The sequence below is a fragment of the Delphinapterus leucas genome, chromosome 3, assembly GCF_059928025.1.
Source record: "Delphinapterus leucas isolate spDelLeu-1000000601 "Yukka" chromosome 3, BTC_Dleu_Yukka2, whole genome shotgun sequence".
Classification (NCBI taxonomy): Eukaryota; Metazoa; Chordata; class Mammalia; order Artiodactyla; family Monodontidae; genus Delphinapterus; species Delphinapterus leucas.
In genome coordinates, this window is record NC_143131.1 from 50,727,156 (window position 1) to 50,747,448 (window position 20,293).

General features: G+C 36.2%; 1 protein-coding gene across 4 annotated transcripts in view; it reads left to right on the top strand.

Moving 5' to 3' along the window:
• The window catches only part of IPO11 (importin 11), a 244,936-nt gene that overhangs the window by 44,148 nt on the left and 180,495 nt on the right, over positions 1-20,293 (top strand). For all 4 annotated transcript variants that reach the window (XM_022596725.3, XM_089908895.1, XM_022596734.3 and 1 more), the window contains 4 exons: positions 8,289-8,421; positions 12,913-12,971; positions 17,727-17,775; positions 19,245-19,315. In XM_022596725.3, coding sequence (XP_022452433.1) covers positions 8,289-8,421; positions 12,913-12,971; positions 17,727-17,775; positions 19,245-19,315 — 312 coding nt within the window. The remainder of the gene's footprint in view (positions 1-8,288; positions 8,422-12,912; positions 12,972-17,726; positions 17,776-19,244; positions 19,316-20,293) is intronic.

Sequence of the window (20,293 nt, forward strand, 5' to 3'; positions counted from 1 at the left end):
TAGCACCATTTGTTGAAAAAACTTTACCTTCTCTATTCAGTTGCTTTGGTGCTTTTGTTTGTATTTCACTGTTTTGAACTACCAGAACAGTGATTTTCATATTATTCAACCTAACATTTTGAACTGTACCAGGTAACAGTGGGAGTCTCCAAGTGTTTTTAAGTGTTCTTGCTTACCTTTGGAATCCTCACTTTGAGGATATGGCTTGGGAATTTGCATTTTTGATAGGTTCCCCAGTTGATTCTTTTTTTTTTTTTTTTTTTTTTTTTTGCGGTACGCGGGCCTCTCATTGTTGTGGCCTCCCCCGTTGCAGAGCACAGGCTCCGGGTGCGCAGGCTCAGTGGCCATGGCTCACGGGCCCAGCCGCTCTGCGGCATGTGGCATCTTCCCGGACCGGGGCACGAACCCATGTCCCCTGCATCGGCAGGTGGACTCTGAACCACTGCGCCACCAGGGAAGCCCTCCCCAGGTGATTCTTAATACACCAAAGTTTAAACCAGAACCACATTATGTTCTCTTTATTTTTAACCCAGTAGGTTTAAATAGCCAATTTTCTATTTATCTGAGGATATTGAGTGTAAGAAATTCTTTTTGTTAAAGGTTGCTTTTAAAATCCTTGTCAGTTTTGCTTAATATCTAACAAGGACTAAAGAAACGGACATTTTATCTTCTCAAGTCTCTCTATGAATTTCTTGTTGATTTTTCTCACCTTTATCCCCATCTTAGGCCCCTTCAGTTTCTTTTATATAGACGTTTTCCAAAATCAAATGTGTAGAAGATTCTGGGTTACAGTTACTCTATAGTGAAGGGTCCCCTTCTATAGAAGTCTTACTTCTTAGTTTGACTTTCTGAAGTTGTACTCTCTTAATGTGTTGCCTCCTTGGTTTTCAGATATAATTTATATTTAGCCTAGTCAGGCTCTACAAATTGTTTCTAAACTAGCCTTAGTCTGTATAGCTTGTTTGCGTTAGCTTCCTGTCCACTTCAACTTTCTTGCTTGGTTTTCTTGTAGTGTGAGGTTATTTCCTCTCCATATAAAATGAAATATAGGTCTCCTTAGCATCTTGTACTTACTTCCAGCAGAGTATTTATTACACTGTACATTGCATTGTAATTACATTATAATTGTTGACTTACCTTTTTGAGATCCACCACACGGAATTTTATGAGGGCAGACTGTAGCTCTTATTGTTATAGTCCTACTATCCAGCCCAGGAGAATGCACATCAGTGGATGGTGCTCAGTAACTGTTAAATGAATAAATGGTAAAAGAAGAGATTTGTTCTTAGATATCTTCTAGATTTCAAAGTGGTATAGTGCAAAACTTCAAAAAGCAGGAGTTTGAGGAGCATATACAAAACTCAAGATACCGGGAAGAAATAATTCAGCTTAGCACCTTTCATTCTGGAATGGAGTATCTGAACCTGGAAACATGGAGCACAGTAGGGACTAGGAGGGGAGTCTTGTCTCATGGGGTTGGGGAACAAGATATGTACTTTAATTGAAGGTAGCATGTGTGGGAAGATACTATTATAAAGAGCAAGTTTGCTAGTTAATAAAGCAACTCCTATTATTTCGGTAATCTGAAGTGTGGGGAAATCTTCCTTTTAATAATGTGTTTACTTTATTGTTAAGATGGTCTTCATGTACTAAATTAGTTTCCCACCTAAAATTAAGTGTAAGGTCATAGTTGAGCTAGTTGGTATGGCAAAGTAGTGCAGTGTGCACTTAAAACCCTTCCCTACTGCTCTGCGTGCCCCAACAATTTCTATATCTTGTTTTCCCTCCACGTTAAAATAAGTCTTTTTCAGGGGTGACAAACTACAAAATCAGCAGTGGAGAGAAAATTGCTTTGCAGTTACAAAATTGAGCTTGATTTGACACAAAGAGGATTCATTTTCTAGAAAATCATAAGCTTTTCAAAGAAACCTGAATATAAAAAAGTTGGCATTAAGTACAGTTAAAATCTAAAGTCTACAAAAGCAAGGGATTTAAGGTACAGATAGTAATTCTAATGTACTTGTAAATGTATTAACCAAATAATACCTTGTAGACATGGTGTGTAACCCACAAAGGTTTATGCTATGGTAAATGAAGTAATCTGAAACTCAAAAAAGAAGAAAAGATTTTTTGAAAGCAAGTGTATTTCACTTGTGTTTAGAAATATGGGTTAACAAGTATGAGAAGACCTGGTTTCCAGTGAAGAATGTTTCTTTGTACTGAGCAGCTTTGGAATTTTGAGTAAGACATTTAAACTTTATGATTCTTTAAAATTTTCTTTGAATTCTAAAGTTGTGTGATTCTGAGAATTTATAATCTTTATTATTCCAAGTTAATCTATACAAACACCATTAAAGTTTTGAGATGGAAATCTTAGTTATGGTGTAATTTAAATATCAATTTTGCGTTTTTTTTGTTTGTTTGTTTGTTTTGCGGTATGCGGGCCTCTCACTGTTGTGGCCTCTCCCGTTGCAGAGCACAGGCTCCGGATGCGCAGGCTCAGTGGCCATGGCTCACGGGCCCAGCCGCTCTGCGGCATGTGGGATCTTCCCGGACTGGGGCACGAATCCGTGTCCCCTGCATCGGCAGGCGGACTCTGAACCACTGCGCCACCAGGGAAGCCCCAATTTTGCGTTTTTAATCACTGTTTTTTCTAGAAGCCAAGACCTTTGTACATTTAGTTTTATTTTTTTTGTATTTTCTTAGCATACAGTTAAGTTCTTGACTTACTGACTGTATTGGATACTTTTCTGTGGAATTTTGGCATACAACCAGTTATATCATTTTCTTAATTAAGAAAATTTCAAATATACTCTAGTTGAGAGAACAATACAACAACCCGCATATATTCTTCACTCATATTTAACAGTTCTTAAGGAGTTGCCACATTTACTTTTCCTCTTTTCTGGAGCAAATCTTAATGTGTCATTTCATCTAATAATATTTATAGAGTATGAATCTCTAAAAAGGACATTTTCCATAACCAGTTTTTATTATGAATTTTTTAAGTTTGGATGTTAGGAATTAATCTTAAATTCTTCTCCCTGAGAGTAGGTCAGCAGATATTGTTTGCCTGTTGTGTACGAGAGATATCTAAGGTACTGAAGGAGATGAAAGAGACAAATAGTCGTCTCTTGACATTCATGGGGAAAGGCGTAAGACACAAACCCTCAAAGTTCATTTAGTAATTTATTAAAATCTGCCACAGAAGAAAACTAAATACTGTATTACATTGTTATTATAGTCAAAGCTAACATTTAGGAAAATATAAAGAACTGAAGGGTTTATGATGAATAATGTTCCCACTAACAGCATATGTATTATTTGCATGGTGAAGATAAGAGAAAACTGTGTGGCAAGGTGAAGTCAGGTTACAATACTACCAAAGAGTCTTCCTGATGAGTTACTGTTTTCTGAATAAACTAACAAAACAGAACCAACCACATAGCTACTTTGAGATGGGTTGGTTAGTATAAGCTCACTCAGCCTCGTAAAAGAGATTTTCATACTTCTTATAAATTTATAATTTCATGATGTGGTCCTTAGGGAAAATTCCCAAATAGTTGAAGTTATGAATGTTAAATTTGAGAATGCCAAGGTGCCACTTATATGGTATAGCTTGAACCTCCAGGAAATTTACAAAATAGTGAAATTTATTTAAAAGATAAATGTGTTTATAAGCAAATCATCAAGTAGGTTAAATTCATTTTGTTTTCAGTTTCGTTTGGGTGATTTTAAATGCCAAGTACTGATTAAATGCTGATTCTAGATCTTGTCTCTTGCTCTGCCAAATTCAAATTGGCTTTTAATCACGTTGTTTAAAGAGTGACTCCTATAATACACAAAGGGTCATCTCTGCTATGAGCCTGTGTGGGGACTTAAGTGTGTGTGTGTGCGCGCGTGCATGCATGCATGTGAGTCTAGGCTTATATAAATATGAGGAAAGTTTTGGTGGGAAGTTTTAATGGAGGAGAGAGTCAAGGTGACTAGCTTGATCAAAAAAAAAAAAAAGCTATGCACTAAACAGAAGAGGAGATTTTGAGTATAGCATGGTGCTTATCCTTTCTGGATGATTCACAAGGACTCTTGTCTGGGTCCTAGGAAAAGGGGCTCTTGAAGCATTGCCGATTTATGCTTTGTTTTTTGCCCATCTCTATCTGTCTGACAAATATTTGAGTTCCTACTCTGCCAGTCACTGTATTGGATGCCTGAAATGCAGCTGTGAACAAAGGCAGGATCCCAAATGGAGAGGAGGGTAGTTTCACTTCCTCCTTCCTCATATTGAGATCATATTCTGTATACCTGAGAGCATTGTCTAGACATCAGTAGCTAAGGACAGCCTTATGGCTGTTGCTAGGAGTAGAGGACTTGAGGGATCTGGAAGATGGGCCACAGTGACCTTCCTGGGCCTGAGGTGTACCAGTGGCAAGTTTGAGAACAAAATAAAAATTAGATTTTACTTAAAAAATATGTAGGTAACAGATGTTACAGGTCTTTAGGAATGTCCTTCATTGAAAGTTAATAAATATCAATTGAGAGACATTGGCACTTTGGAAATTGTTTTTGAAACCTTATAATCCGCCAAAGCTTCTGGCCTGACACATTTGGGTAGTTTGATATATATGTATGTCATGGTTAAGTGGAAACAAATTTATATTTAAATATTAAGGAAAAATCTGACTACTACTAAAGTAACTACCTTTTTTTGTTACAAATGTGTGGATGTTTTAAGAGTTACTTGTGAATTTTTTAAACATATAGAAAAATAAAGAAAAAATATTAACTGCCATATACCCATCACCTAGATTTAGCAGTTAACATTTCACTGTTTTTGCTTTATTGCTTTTTCTAAGATATTTTAAAGTAATTTAAAGATTTCACGATATTTTATTACTAAATACTTGAGTATTCATTTGTAAAAAGATAGATTTATTTTTTTAAAGGTTAAAAGAAAATTTTCCACTGACAGTTTACTGATTTAGTAGACTTTTTTTTTTTTTTTTTTGCGGTACTCGGGCCTCTCACTGTTGTGGCCTCTTCCGTTGCAGAGCACAGGCTCCGAACCTGCAGGCTCAGCGGCCATGGCTCACGGGCCCAGCCGCTCCGCGGCATGTGGGATCTTCCCGGACCGGGGCACAAACCCGTGTCCCCTGCATCGGCAGGCGGACTCTCAACTACTGCGCCACCAGGGAAGCCCCTAGTAGACTTTTATTCAACTATTCATGGGTCAGGCAGCATCCAGTCTAGCAGATAGGAGCTCCAAAGAGCTGTACAAGCTGAAAGAGTTTTTTGTACAAAAGTGAGCAGGAACAAGGAAGCTAGACTGGGAATTAGCTGAATAGCTAAATCAGGGTTATTTTCCTCATATGGAGCAAAGAGAAGTCTTAGAGCTGGGTCAGGTAACTTGTGTTGAGCAGGCAGGCACTGATTGGTTGACCTAGACCTGCCTTTTCTGGGAGAGCCCAGCATAGAACCTTAGTTCTAAGTTTTGGTTTGCTGCTATGGGGTTTAGCATGAGTGATTGCATCTTGAGCCTAATCTGGTTACTTAGCATATATAATCATTTAACTTTTATCATACTTGACACACGTGAAAGTAGTGATTTAATATGATGTAATACTTCTAACCACTTTTCTACGTTGTTCTTAAATATGTTTACAGGTGGTGTGTTTGAGCCAGAAAAATGAATATGGCAGGTACATAGCATTTGATCATGTTTAAGTGTCTGTTTTTTTGGCCACACCATGCGGCTTGTGGGATTTTAGTTCCCTGACCAGGGATTGAACCTGCACCCTTGTCAGTGAAAGTGCGGAGTCCTAACCAATGGACCGCCAGGGAATTAATTCCTTCTTAGGAGCCTTTTTAAGTTAGAGTAGTGTTCTCTCTTTTTCTTTTTTTATTGGTGCACCATTGACATGTTGAAACAGTTTTTGGTTATCTTTTTTTTTTTTTTTAATATTTATTTATTTGGCTGTGTAGGGTCCTAGTTGTGGTGCACGGGCTCTTTGTTGCAGCACACGGGCTTCTCTCTAGTTGTGGCATGTGGGCTCCAGAGCGCCCGGGCTCAGTAGTTGTGGTGCACAGGCTTAGTTGCCCCCGTGGCATGTGGGATCTTAGTATCCTGACCAGGGATTGAACCGGTGTCCCCTGTTTTGCAAGATGGATTCTTAACCACTAGACCACCAGGGAAGTCCCTATCTTGTTGATTAGAGTTAGGTTAAGCAGGTTTTGAAAGCTCCAGTTTGTGGATAATATTCATTGCCCCACTATTAGTGATGAATTACAAGACTTTGATTTAAACATTTTTGGTGCTCACTTTTCTTAGGGGAAAATTGTGAGGACAGTGGTCCTGAGGCTAAAAAAGTTTAAGAATATTTAAAATGCTAAAAGAAATAAAACTTCCTGTAATGTTTTGCCTTTGATATTCAAGGAGTCAAGTCTGTGTGCTTCTACAAAGTTGCTAAGCAGTCAGTGGGTGGCACTGTTTCTTCTGGTTTAGAAAAAGAAAAATGCAAGTATTTGGGATTTTCATGAACTACAACCTAAAATCTTTCATTAAATAATTTATTTTTATATTGTCTAACTGAATATCCCCTACCCCTTCTACATTTTTGAGAATAAAATGTAGAATAAATATTTTTATCCCTCCTATTTGTGCTTTATTATTACTTTCTCTTTTCCAGATGAGCCTTTTGTGACCATGTATCAGTTGGTATTTTCTGGAGCAGATAGAAGCTTGTGGAGGGCTTGTGTTTACAGGATAGTTAGCAGTATTCCGTCCCAAATTCTTGTGGTTTCTTCCTTCTTTGTCTGTCTCCTTCCTTTTACCCTTGGGCTGAAAGTGTAGTGCTACTGCTGCTTCATTCCAGCCATCGTTGTTTGTGCAGAGCCCTTCTGTAGGCTAGCTAAAAAGAATTATGAATTGTGGCGTAATAGATGCCTAATGCCTAAACTAGGTGCTTAGCTCCAGAACTGGAGTGTGAAACAAAGAAGAATATTAAAGTTTTTTCATACTACTGTTTCTTTCTTGATTTCTGTCACAAATGCTATATGTCTACACACTAAAAACAATGACCAAAGCAATAGGGGCTGGATGACTCCAGTCCAAGTTGTGGAATGCCCCATTGCTGGGAAGCCAATTCTGGACTGTAACTAAGTGGTATTATATTCTGCAGCTCTCTTCTGGGGGAGAGAGTTAGGGGTGGGATAGGATACTTTATACCTTATCAGATTCCAGGAGGCCATGAGAAACCATCTAACAGAGGAGATAGGGAGGTGAGCAGGAGATTGGTGTTCTAGCAGTTGCTTACAAGCCTTTCATCCTCTTGTGTTCCAGGAGGATCACAAGATGTTCTGCCAATACTCGGATTAGCTGAGGTTTAAGCCTTTGCCTGTGTAGATATGTGCAGTTTCCAAGGGGTATGGTGAAGCTGTTTCTCTATACCTGGACGCACAGACCATTAAGATTACTGAATTAAAATAACAGAAGTGGAATTTGCTTTTTCATAGAAATATTATATTTATAGGATTGCATTTCTGACTGGTTTCTGATGCCTGACCACATTAGTAAATACAGTGTTTAATTAGTTGATATGACATATCTCAAATAAGAAAAAATAATTCTGAAGTGTACTAATGATAACTAGTCATATGCACTTATGTATAATTTTATTTAAAGAAGATTGCCATGTAGGCTCAGGTGGTTTGCTCTTAGATCTTCTGGAAAAAAAATGAAGATACCACTGGAAGGTGGTTCTCAGTGTGAGTCAGGTTTTTAAATACTGGGACATATTAGGCAAGTGGCCTGACAAGTGATGTGGCTTGTTATGTTCTTGGCTTTAAATACCCAAGACCATATGGGTAGAATTGGCAGAACACAGAAATTTAACTCCTTTGTATTCTTAGTATATTGATTTATCTGATAAACTCAGTGACAGTTCTGTTTTTAAAGCTGAGTGTTACAACTATTAGTGGAAGAAAAAAAAGTAAAAATAGGAAATATCAGACTGCAATGCAGGCATTAGGCTAAGCAGTGTTTCAAGAAACTAATATTTGGGGGGGGGGCATGTGTGTGTGTGTTCTTAGCAGCAGCCAGTGTAAACTATACTTACTGCTGTGCCTTGTGACTAAAAAAAGTTTAAAATGTTGCTGTAAGTGATTCTTGACTGTTTTAAATCTCATTGAAAATGTGTGCTCAGTTTTAAAACCAAAACGTATTACTACATAGGTCTAATTGATTACTGAAATCTGTAATAATATTGTGACCAAATTTGTTGATATCTTTGCAGTTAGCTTCTGGAATTTATAGTTTTGCCTGCTCTCTGTGGAATCACCACACAGACACATTCCTTCAACAAGTTTCTTCTGGCAATGAAGCTGCAGTTCTAAGTTCACTAGAACGAACTCTCCTGTCATTGAAAGGTACTATTAAACTTGACATGCTTATTTTTGAAACAACATACCTCAGAATAGTGGCCGAATAGTTTATCTGTATGGACTTTCTGTTTCCAGTTGCACTGGTGGAAGAATAAGGCGTTAATAGTTCCCTCAGAGACAAGGGCTCTTGTAGTTTGCTTTTCTTTTGTAAGAATAGCTCTTCCTCTACGCTAATTGATGAGAGCACACATAGTTCAGATGGATAGCTTTAAGTTATTTTCACATTACTGGAGTTTCATGGCTCTGAATGCATACCTTTCAAATACTTGCACTTCTTTTTTGCTTCATTTCTCATTCTGGGCTGCTACCATTATTATTGTCATGTCGACTTTCCTAAGCTTCTGTCCCCAAGGCTTATTAGTTGAGCTCTATCTCCCAGCTCTCTTTTCCCTGAGAACTCATCTTTCTTGTTTGTACCTTAGGCTCACTTGGATTTTAGAAGGTGCTTGTTGGGGTGCTATCTTGGCCTGTGTTTTCCTATGCTTTGTTTATAGGCATTCCCTTAGCATAAATCTCTATCACCTTCCCTGAGCTGAGCTTATCTTGATGCATGTATTCCGAGGTTCATTTCCTTTCTAAAACATTCACCATCATTTTATTCTCTTTGTCTTCCTTCTGTTCTGGTTGCTGAGGCTCTTTTATCTTGTGTTTCTTAGTTTGAGCTCAAGCAACCTTTATTTCTTTCTTACTGCAGCTCATTTTGCATTCTCTGTTTTATTTGTAAACCCTTTTATCATACTCACCTTAGTACCTTACAATGGCACTACTCCAGTGCATCACTTACATTGATAAGATAGTGGATGCACAAACCCCAGACTGTCAACACATTTTGGGGAACCTTGTGGACAAATTATTTTAAAGGACTGTTGACATGTAAAATCCAATCCATTGTACAGGTGGTTTTACAAGTGAATAGAGATGGTTTTGCCAACATTCTTGAGGAAGATATTAAAAGGCCTTAGAAATGTTTACACAGAAAGAATTAGAGAAACTGATACAAGATTAGATACATAAAGCAGTGTGTAAGTACTGTATTTAATGATTAAGGAATTTTCATGAATCTTTTTGATTGTAGAGTCTTTTTGTCTCACTGACTTCAAAGCCTAACTCCTGACACAAATGATGCTGTTCTACTCTACATTAGCCTGCTTTAGGCTTTTCGATATCACAGCATCTCAAGGTCTTAGATACACATTAGCATTTCTAAGGCATCCTGACCTGGAAAAATCTCATAGCATTTTTCTTTAAAATACTTGTTCTGTCAAGCTGTAAATTTCTTTGCTTTTATGACTTAAATACTTAGGACTAGAGCTTTTGTCACATGTAATCTTTGCATTTATACCTGTGTACATTTAGTATCCTTTAGACAGGCATATGTTCATTACTTCATTCATCATATTTATAGGTAGGTGCTTGGTTCTGGGGAGACAGATATAATAAAATGGTCATACAAGTACATGTAAAATGACATCTGTGACGGGGGGCCTTACAATGTTATGATGATTGATAATAAGGTCAGAAAAGACTTCCCTGAGAAACTGATGTTTGAACTAAAATCATAAAGTATAAATGGAAGTTAACTTGGTGATAAAGGGAGAAAGAAAGCACTGTCCCAGATAGTGTAGACCAAGGTCCTGTGGTGGGAAAGATCTTGTCCAGGGTAAGGGATTCAGCTTGAGCCCTGTTTTCTCCTATTATGGTGCAGTAACTTGAGTTGTATATAATTGAGGGTATGAAACTGAAGGTCTTTAGACATTTGCATTCTAAGCCTAATTTTAATACACTGACTTTATTAACTTTTTATTGAAGTTTAATTGATTTACAATGTTGTATTAATTTCTGGTGATTCAGAAAAGTGATTCACTTACACACACACACATATACACACATTTTTTTCATATTCTTTGCCATTATGGTTTATTACAGGATGTTGAATATAGTTCCCTGTGCTATATATATAGTAGGACTTTGTTATTCATCTGTTTTGTATATAGTACTGATAGTATGTTTCTGCTAATCTCAATTCCTAATTCATCCCTCCCCGACCCCCTTCCCTTTTGGTAAGTATAAGTTTGTTTTCTATGTCTGTGGGTCTGTTTCTGTTTTGTAAATAAGTTCATTTGTGTCATATTTTAGATTCCACATGTAAGTGATATCATATGGTATTTGTCTTTCTCTTTCTGACTTCAGTTAGTATGATAATCTCTAGGTCCATCCGTGTTGCTGCAAATGACATTATTTCATCCTTTTTTATGGTTGAGTAGTATTCTGTTGTGTGTATATACCACATCTTCTTTATCCATTCATCTGTCGATGGACATTTAGGTTGTTTCCATGTCTTGGCTATTGTAAATAGTGCTGCTATGAACATTAGGGTGTATGTATCTTTTCGAATTATGGTTTTCTCCAGATATATGCCCAGGAAGGGGATTGCTGGATCATATGGCAACTCTAGTTTTTTAAGGAACCTCCATACGGTTCTCCTTAGTGGCTGTACCAATTTACGTTCTCACCAAAAGCGTAGGGGGGTTCCCTCTTCTCCACACCCACTCCAGCATTTATTACTTGTAGACTTTTTTCAAAAAAATTATTTATTTATTTATTTATGGCTGTGTTGGGTCTTTGTTGCTACACACGGGCTTTCTCTAGTTGCAGCGAGTGGAGGCTACTCTTCGTTGCTGTGCGCGGGCTTCTCATTGCAGTGGCTTTTCGTTGTGGTGCATGGGCTTCAGTAGTTGTGGCACCCAGGCTCAGTAGTTGTGGCTCACAGGCTCTGTAGTTGTGGCTCACAGGCTCTAGAGTGCAGTCTCAGTAGTTGTGGCACACAGGCTTAGTTGCTCTGCGGCATGTGGGATCTTTCCGGACCAGGGATCGAACCTGTGTCCCCTGCATTGGCAGGCGGATTCTTAACCACTGTGCCACCAAGGAAGTCCCTGTAGACTTTTTAATGATGGCCATTTTGACCAGTGTGAGGTGGTGTACCTCATTGTAGTTTTGATTTGCATTTCTCTAATAATTAGCGATGTTGAGCACCTTCTCATGTGCCTATTGGACATCTGTATGTCTTCTTTGGATAACTGTCTATTTAGGTCTTCTGCCCATTTTTTGATTGGGTTGTTTGTTTTTTGTTATTGAGTCGTATGAGCTGTTAGTATATTTTGGAAATTAAGCCCTGGTTGGTTGCATCATTTGCAAACATTTTCTCCCAGTCTGTAGGTTGTCTTTTCATTTTGTTTACGGTTTCCTTTGCTGTGCAAAAACTGTAAGTTTGATTAGGTCCCATTTGTTTATTTTTGCTTTTATTTCTTTTGCCTTGGGAGACTGACCTAAGAAAACATTGGTACGATTTATGTCAGAGAATGTTTTGCCTATGTTCTTCTCTTCTAGGAGTTTTATGGTTCATGTCTTATATTTAACTCTTTAAGCCATTTTGAGTTTATTTCGCTGTATGGTGTGAGGAAATGTTCTAACTTCATTGACTTACATGCGGCTGTCCAGCTTTCCCGACATCACTTGCTAAAGAGACTGTCTTTTCTCCATCGTATATTCTTGCCTCCTTTATTGAAGGTTAATTGACTGTAGGTATGTGGGTTACACTGCCCTTAGACTTCACCTCATGAACACTAAGTCTTTAGTTATATAGAAAGCAATGCTGTCTATAAAGTTGTTTTCTTAAAGTGAATGACTTTAAATTTGATAATATAAGGTGGTAGTCTTATGCTGCTATCATGCTTGTTGTTACTGAATTCTGCTAAGTGTTTTACATATATTGTACTATTGAATTCTTTAATAACCCTATGCAGTAGGACTTATAACCACATTTTATAGATGAGGAATGTGAGATCAGAAAAGTTGCCCAAAATAATACAGTTTTAGACATTGGAGCTACGATTTAAGTCTAGATCTGACTTCAAATCTGTTAATCCTGCTTGTCTCCCTGTGTACATTGGTTTACTTGTAAAATGTGATGCTCGTAATTGAGCACTGTAGTTTATTCCAGATTTGGAAATAGAGTTTAATCTTTTTATCCCTTTTTGGAGGTACTATATTTTCATTAATGTAGCCTGAAACTGAATAAACCTTTTCGGTCACTGTTGAGTCATAGTTTAAAGTTTATGGAATAGAGGTAACCGTCTCAACTTAGCCTGTAGGTGTTATTGCAAGTGAGAAGTGCTAACAGTTGTGTAAATTGAACTAAATTTTGCAGTATGGTTTTAAAAAACATGAGTAGTTATGATAAGTGAGAAGAGCGTTGCTTCTTAGTCACAATAACTGGGGTTTAGTTCCATCTTTCCCACTTCATAACCAACCAGTGACCAGGAGTTACCTTTCTTTATCTATTAAATGAAAGGATTAAGCTAGATTAACCTCCAGGCTTGATGAGGCTTCGTGATTCTGAGTCTATTATGATTATGATTTTAATAGGAAAAAAATATGAAAAAAAAGATGTAAGTAAAGCTTGATTTTACTTTTCAGTGCTGCGTAAGTTAACTGTTAATGGATTCGTGGAACCTCATAAGAATATGGAGGTGATGGTAAGTGAAAGAAGTCATTTAATTTTTCTAACTTCGGAAAAGTGCTTGGTATTTTCCTGAATGTTACAAAGTTTATTCTTTTTACTTGGCATTCATTTAAAAGTTTTTTATTAAATGACCACCTAGTTTTTTACTATTCTGTATATATTATACTACACTTTTAGACTTGTGGTCTGTTTTCAGACATACATAAACTATGTTAAAGCAGAAATATTATGTGAAGGAGAGGAAGTAGAACTAGGATGGTTCTCAAGATGCCGTGGTGCATTGAGAGTGTTACTTTGAATTCAAGTGAACTCTTGTGAATTTGAATGCTATGATAACATTACCAGGGTCAGTGTAGATTGATTTATATCCTTGGTATTTTCCTTTGTCTGTTTTTATGTACTTAAAATGTGTTTTTTTCCCCTTGAATCATAACATTTATGCTCTTTGCAATCAATTAAAAGTTATGTATATAAGAGGGGAAAACTCCATTGATAAGCCCAACAAGTTGTGAAATATATTCATTTTTGGTATCACGTCATCTACTTTTTCTATATGCAGAAATATATAGCTGCATAAATTTTATTCCTAAACAAAATGGAATTGTATTATACTTGCTCAGATCTATATTAGTTTTCACAGTGAGTTTAGGTCAGCTAAGATGTTACTCTCTGGATTGTCTTGGGGGCTGCATAGGAATTGTGGAAAGAGTATATTTAATTGGGTCTTTGGGTCTGTCCTACTAGATTTGACCGGAGTCACAGTTTTGTTTTAAATCTTTACTATATTTTGTATTTCCATAAGATTATGATTGAAATAATGGTTCTATTGTTAAAAGAGTTCAGAAACTGCTAATATACATCATTATAATGTAAAGATGATTTTTTTCTATAAAAGCATTATATGCTTATTTTTCTAAAGGTTAAAAAACTCAGAAAAGGAAACAGGAAATAAATCATTTAAAAACTTACTATCAGAGATATTGCTAACATTTGTTAATTATCCTTTAAGATATCTTATGCATATTCTTTCAGATATACTTTCTTCCTCAATTTTATATGAATGAGACCTACAAGCTGTTTCCTTACTTGGGTCCGTCTTCCTTCCTTCCTTCCTTCCTTCCTTCCTTCCTTCCTTCCTTCCTTCCTCCCTCCCTCCCTCCCTCCCTCCCTCCCTCCCTCCCTCCCTCCCTCCCTCCCTCCCTTCCTTCATCTATTTATTTATTTTTGGCTGTGTTGGGTCTTTGTTGCTGCACATGGTCTTTCTCTAGTTGTGGTGAGTGGGGGCTATTCTTAGTTGCGGTATGTGGGCTTCTCATTGTGGTGGCTTCTCTTGTTGCGGAGCACGGGCTCTAGGTGCGCGGGCTTCAGTAGTTGTGGCTCGTGGGCTCTAGAGCGCAGGCTTAGTAGTTGTGGCACACAGGCTTAGTTACTCCGTGGCATGTGGGATCTTCCCGGACCAGGGCTAGAACCCGTGTCCCCTGCATAGGCAAGTGGATTCTTAACTACTGTGCCACCATGGAAGTCCACTTGGCTTTTTCTTAAACTCAGTGTATTAGGGATATTTTTCTCATGTCAGTAATATTGTTATATGTCATGTTTTTAATGATTGTATAGTAAATCCATATGATTGCTGTCGGTGTACAAATTTTTAAAAAAATGATAAAATTAATCATAGGTTTTCTATAATTTACTTGCCCAATTATCTGTTGATGACATGTAGGTTGTTTCCAGTTTTTAATTGTTGATAAATGGTATTGGAATGAACATTTGGGTGCATATGTCATTGTGTACTTTTCTAAGTGATCTTCTAGGATAAATTCTTAGAAATGGAAATGTTGGGTTAAAGTGTATGCACACTGATGATATTGATATATATTACCAAATTGCCTGAAGATATATCAAAACCAATCCCAGTTTTAAATACTGATACATTTAAATATCTATATTTATTGCCATGCTGTCAAAGAACATTTTCCAGAAACCAGTTTGACAACTCCCCCTCATTTCCCTCACTAGAGTGTACGTTTCATGACTGCAGAGACTTTGTTTCATTCACTGTTCACTCCAGAGCTTGGAACAATCTCTGCAGTATAAAAATGTTCAGTAGTTATTTGTTAAATGAATGACTATATGATATGGTAGAAACATGTCAGAAGGCTCAGTGATTATCTTGTTATGTAATATTATTCTGAGTACACCATAACATTAACTAAAATACTGAATATGTCAGGGTTTTTTTTAGTGAAAATGAATTGATTTGAATCATATTTCTGTAAACTAGAATAATAGTTTTCAGTGAATACTATCCCTATTTTGTGAGCCTTTGGCTTTTCCTTGAGAGTCTTTCTTCTGTCTCAGAAATTGTACGTCAACCTTTACTCAGTTATAAATGCTGTGTTGTGGCATTTAATGTATATTGACTAGTTGTAAAGAGAATAGAATTTTAACAAATTATGGGCAACTTTTCAAATAACATAAAGATCTTTAAAATAACGTGGAATTTAAAAGATGCTTAAGAAGCACTATATGATAGTCATGAGATCTGGGTTTCTGGAGGCAGATAAATTTGGATTTGAATCTTGGCTTGGCCTTTTCCTGATAACATGACCTCAGACTATTTACTTATCTTCCTTGATACTGAGTTTCCTTTTTTGTAATACGAGATGAAATAATAGTACATATCCCATTGGATGTTGTGAGGATTAAGGGAGATAATGATTTTTGTAATGAGTTCAGCAACTAATTAAAATGCTCTGTAAATGACCATTTAATGATAATTTTAAGGGGTTCTTACTTTATTATTACATAACAATAGTCAAGTTAATTAGTTGATTTGGATTGCAGATTAGTCGGTGGTCTAGTTCTGTAAGTTCCCGATCCTCTTGATGCGCTTAAAATTGATGGCCTTTATAATTTTCTACTCTCTTTAGAGAACCCTGACTGGTACACAAATTATATTTAAAAGAAAATAGAATAAAATTCCTTCTATCTTGTAGCTACTATATGGGACCATTGAACCCCTGTATAAATTTAACATACATATGGGATCTCGGTGATTTTATTTTTCCTGTTTTGAAACACTCTGCTGTTTCATCATCCTAGGAATTATTTTATTGTTAATTATCATTACTTATCATTCTCAACTGTGCTTAAAAAGATTGAAATAGTATGAAAATGAAAGAATGATGAGATTGCCAGAGGATGAGGCAATAGTGAAATTAGTTGTTGTCCTGCAGTTTTCTTACTGTGTTGTCTACTGTATTGCATCGTCTTTTAGGAAGGTGTAAAAGACCACAAACACTATCTCTTTACTATTAGCTTTCATTTAACACAGTCGAGAGTTCAGGATTTTTCATTTCCTGCTCGAAATGGCTGAGAAAAGAAAACTAACAGGAAAATGTTTCATAATTTTTACATGAATCTGAAGATGGATGCTCTCAGAGAGACCGGTAGCAGCATTCTAGACCCTAGTGATGATAGTGAAATTGTCTAAGTGAAATCCCAGCCTTTGTGTCTTCAGGTGATGATATCCTAGTTGAATTGTCTCAGACTCAGGAATTGATGAGTGAACAATATATTTCTATATTTCGAAGAAGAAATAGAGCATTCTGTTCTAGTTAGTCATTCATCAGGAAGGCCTTCATTGTGTAGTATTTTGTGACAAAAACCTGGACCATCTCATTTGCTAACAGGACACGTGACATCTTTTATGATGTTTATACACCAGAATTTATTGATACAAAGACGTCTGTGATAATTAAATTCTTAAAAATTTTTAATAAAGTTGTTTTTCACTATTCTGTTATATTTATTTCTGTAAAGTTTTAAAAATTAATTTACTTTATTTTATTTATTTTATTTTTGGCTGTGTTGGGTCTTTGTTGCTGTGCGCAGGCTTTTCTCTAGTCGTGGCAGCAGGGGCTACTTCGTTGCGGCGTGCAGGCTTCTCATTGTTGTGGCTTCTCTTGTAGTGGAGCACAGGCTCTAGGTGCGTGGGCTTCAGTAGTTGTGGCTCGCGGGCTCTAGAGCGCAGGCTCAGTAGTTGTGGCACACGGCTTTAGTTGCTCTGCGGCATGTGGGATCCTCCCAGACCAGGGCTCGAACCCGTGTCTCCCCTGCATTGGCAGGTGGATTCTCAACCACTGCGCCACCAGGAAAGCCCTATTTCTGTGAAATTTTCATAACATTTTAAAATATATATTAAAAGGTAAAGGTGTATTGGACCCATATGGTAAATGGTGAGTCTTGCCTTTTCTGGTATCTGAAGGCTAATGTTTTTAATACTTGAGATTGAGAACTCTGCTATAAATAATTGCTACCATTTATTCATATTACGAGTACTTATTATTGCTAAATACCATTCCTGGATTCTGGGATAGAGCAAAATAACAAGGAAAAGTTCTTGGCTCTTAAGGATCTTACATTTTAGAGGGAGGAGACAGATGATAAACAGTATGTCAGGGGGTTATAAGGCTATAAAAAAAATAAAACAGTAAGGAGAATAGAGAATATGTAGTGAAATAGAATGCTTAATAAATAATTTTTTATTTATTGCAAAGTGATTTAGGTTATTGAAATGAGACACTGAGGAGATGAAATAGTTATTTTGTTGTGGAAGACTGAAGACATTTTATAATAATGGAATGATTTTTATCTAATTTTAACTTTTTAATATGATGTGATAAGTATGTTTTAGTTTCCCTGAAAAAGTGTAAGGTAAAATTATAACAATAAATTGAGACTCTTCAAAAATTTTTTTCTTTTCTAGGGTTTTTTACATGGAATATTTGAACGTCTAAAACAATTTCTGGAGTGCAGTAAGTACTTCCATGATAGTAGTTTTTACTGTAGAATCCTTACTCATTAATAGCTTCCGCTTGGCACTTGCAAATCTGGAGTGGCTAAAATCTTGTTATCTTGGTAATTAATTATCTGAAATTAAATTGGAAGCTCAGCTTTGTCTTCATATACCTGTCTTGTCCTAAGTATTGAGGAAATGTTTTTTAAAAAATAAAATTATTTTGTATCCATTCCTTCCTCTGTATTTCTACTGCTACTACTCTGTTCCATGCACACATCCACAACGGTAGTATGTTTAGCAGATAATAAGTGTAGACCCTATGTCAAATGCTGTTTAGACTTTTTATTGATTGTTTCTTTTAGTACATTTTATGTATCTGTTTGATATAAATGTTCTTAAATGGTTAATTCATTTTGTAAATCCCTTGTTTATTAACCTTTCTGACTTACCTATAGGACCCTTTCTGATCCACTCTCCCACACGAAAGAATTTAGCATTTGCATTTGTGTTGTATTATACTGGTGGTCTGTTTGTTATCCTTTTCTCTTCCCTATGATTATAAGCACCTTTGCTCAGGATACACACACATAACATACACAGGATACACACGAATGCGTGCACACACACGTATGTATAACCTGTACACGTGTATGTTTTTTATGTGTGAGTGTATTGGGAGACTTACTATCCTGAGAAGATACCTTAGTGTACTCACTTTTAGGGAGTTGCTGATTGTTTTATGTCAGTCATTTTCGGTTTAGTAGAATCATTATTGAGTGTGTTGCCAGGTATTGTTCTGGGTACTGTGCATGTAAAGATGAATAAGACAGCTCATATAATATAGTTTTTTTTTTTTCCTAAAAATGGTCATTTTCCTCTGGTCATCCCCCTGGGGGAAACAGAAGGAAGAATAGAAGTCTTTCCAGGAGAAGAGAATGACATAACTGTTGAGACAGAATATGATTAGTATGATTAGGGAGCAAGATAGTTAATGAGCTGATGGACATTATTCTGAATGTACAGAAATTAATTATACCAGGGAAATTATCAGAAGAAAATTGTTAGAAGATATAGGAAAAATAATGATTATGTTAATCTTTGAATTCTTTGTTTTTACTTATGTTGCTTGATAGGTATTTCAGATATGACTAGTTTAGATTTTGAAACTGTGATTCCTGATTTTATGGATAAAATTGCTATCCTTTTGCTGTGAAATGGGCTCAGTTTGTATTTTAGGATTAATTTTATGAAATATGGCACTGAAGGTTACTGTGTCAAGTACAAGTCTTGGTATTGCTTTTTAAAAACTTAATTTTTATTGTTTATTTGTTTAGAGTTGGGAATACACACTAGTGAATTCATAATGCAAAATGTGCAAAAATAAATCTGAGCAGTATTTTTGTAAAAAGTTTTGTCATTGTCTTGGTTGTGAATTTCTAGAATATTATAAATTTTTTACTAATATTTGAAATGTATTTTTAACAGGTAGAAGTATAGGTACAGATAATATATGTAGAGATAGACTGGAAAAGACCATCATTCTTTTTACTAAAGTGGTAAGTTTTTTTTTGATCTTAAGTATGTTTTCTCAAATGAAATGTACATACTCAGATTTAGGAAGGAAAATGATTTTTTAATAAGCATACACTTTCACTTTAGTGTTAAGGTAACTTATTTTCTTACTGTGTATAAGAAAGCTAAAAAAACCCCCAAACCCTAGTATCTTGAAGTCTTTAGAATGCATATAAAAATTAAATTTATATACCATATATCATAGTGTATGTCACCTGGATGTAAAAAAAAAATCAGTCCTAATAAATATTAGAGAAGTTGATTCCCGTAAGGCTCATTATTCTCAAACCCACTGGAAAAAGCAGAGATAAAGAAGACAGCAATGCAGTTCAGCAGAAAGCAGCTAAGGTGTCGCAGTAGATAATACTAGGAAATCATTATATTCATAATGACAGATTATCATCATTAATATCAGATATCTTTTGAATATAATTATATGGGTGCATTGTACTAGGCAGTGTGTATATATTTCTGATGAAATTAAGTTTTATAAAAAATATTAATTTTTACAAAGTTTTGGTCTTGGAGGTTGGGAAAAGTACAAAGAATTGAGTATAGCAGTGAGGAAGACCTGGTTGGAGGACTGCATAGCCCTAAAACAGGTGTTTGAAGATAGGTGGCAATATCTAAATCTGTAGCATATTTCCCCCTTTTCATTGAAGGATCATTAATAGGGTTGAGGTTGTCTGTTCCCCGGTGGGGTCAGTGGAGCAAAGGAGTAGAAATGAGCTGTTCTTATTTTTTGTGGTTGGGTAGCAGTTACTTTCAGTTTCAGTTGTCTTCATTTCCAACTCACTTTCAGTTTCTGTCTTCATTTCCAACTCTCATGTTCCAAAGAGCCTCAGCAGCAAAGCCCACCTCATCCAAGATCCAGATAAAATTGACTTAGATCCTTTAAGTTAAAAACAAAAAACACATAGCAAAGTAAAACAAAATGATGTGGTTAGGCAGTGGGACTACAC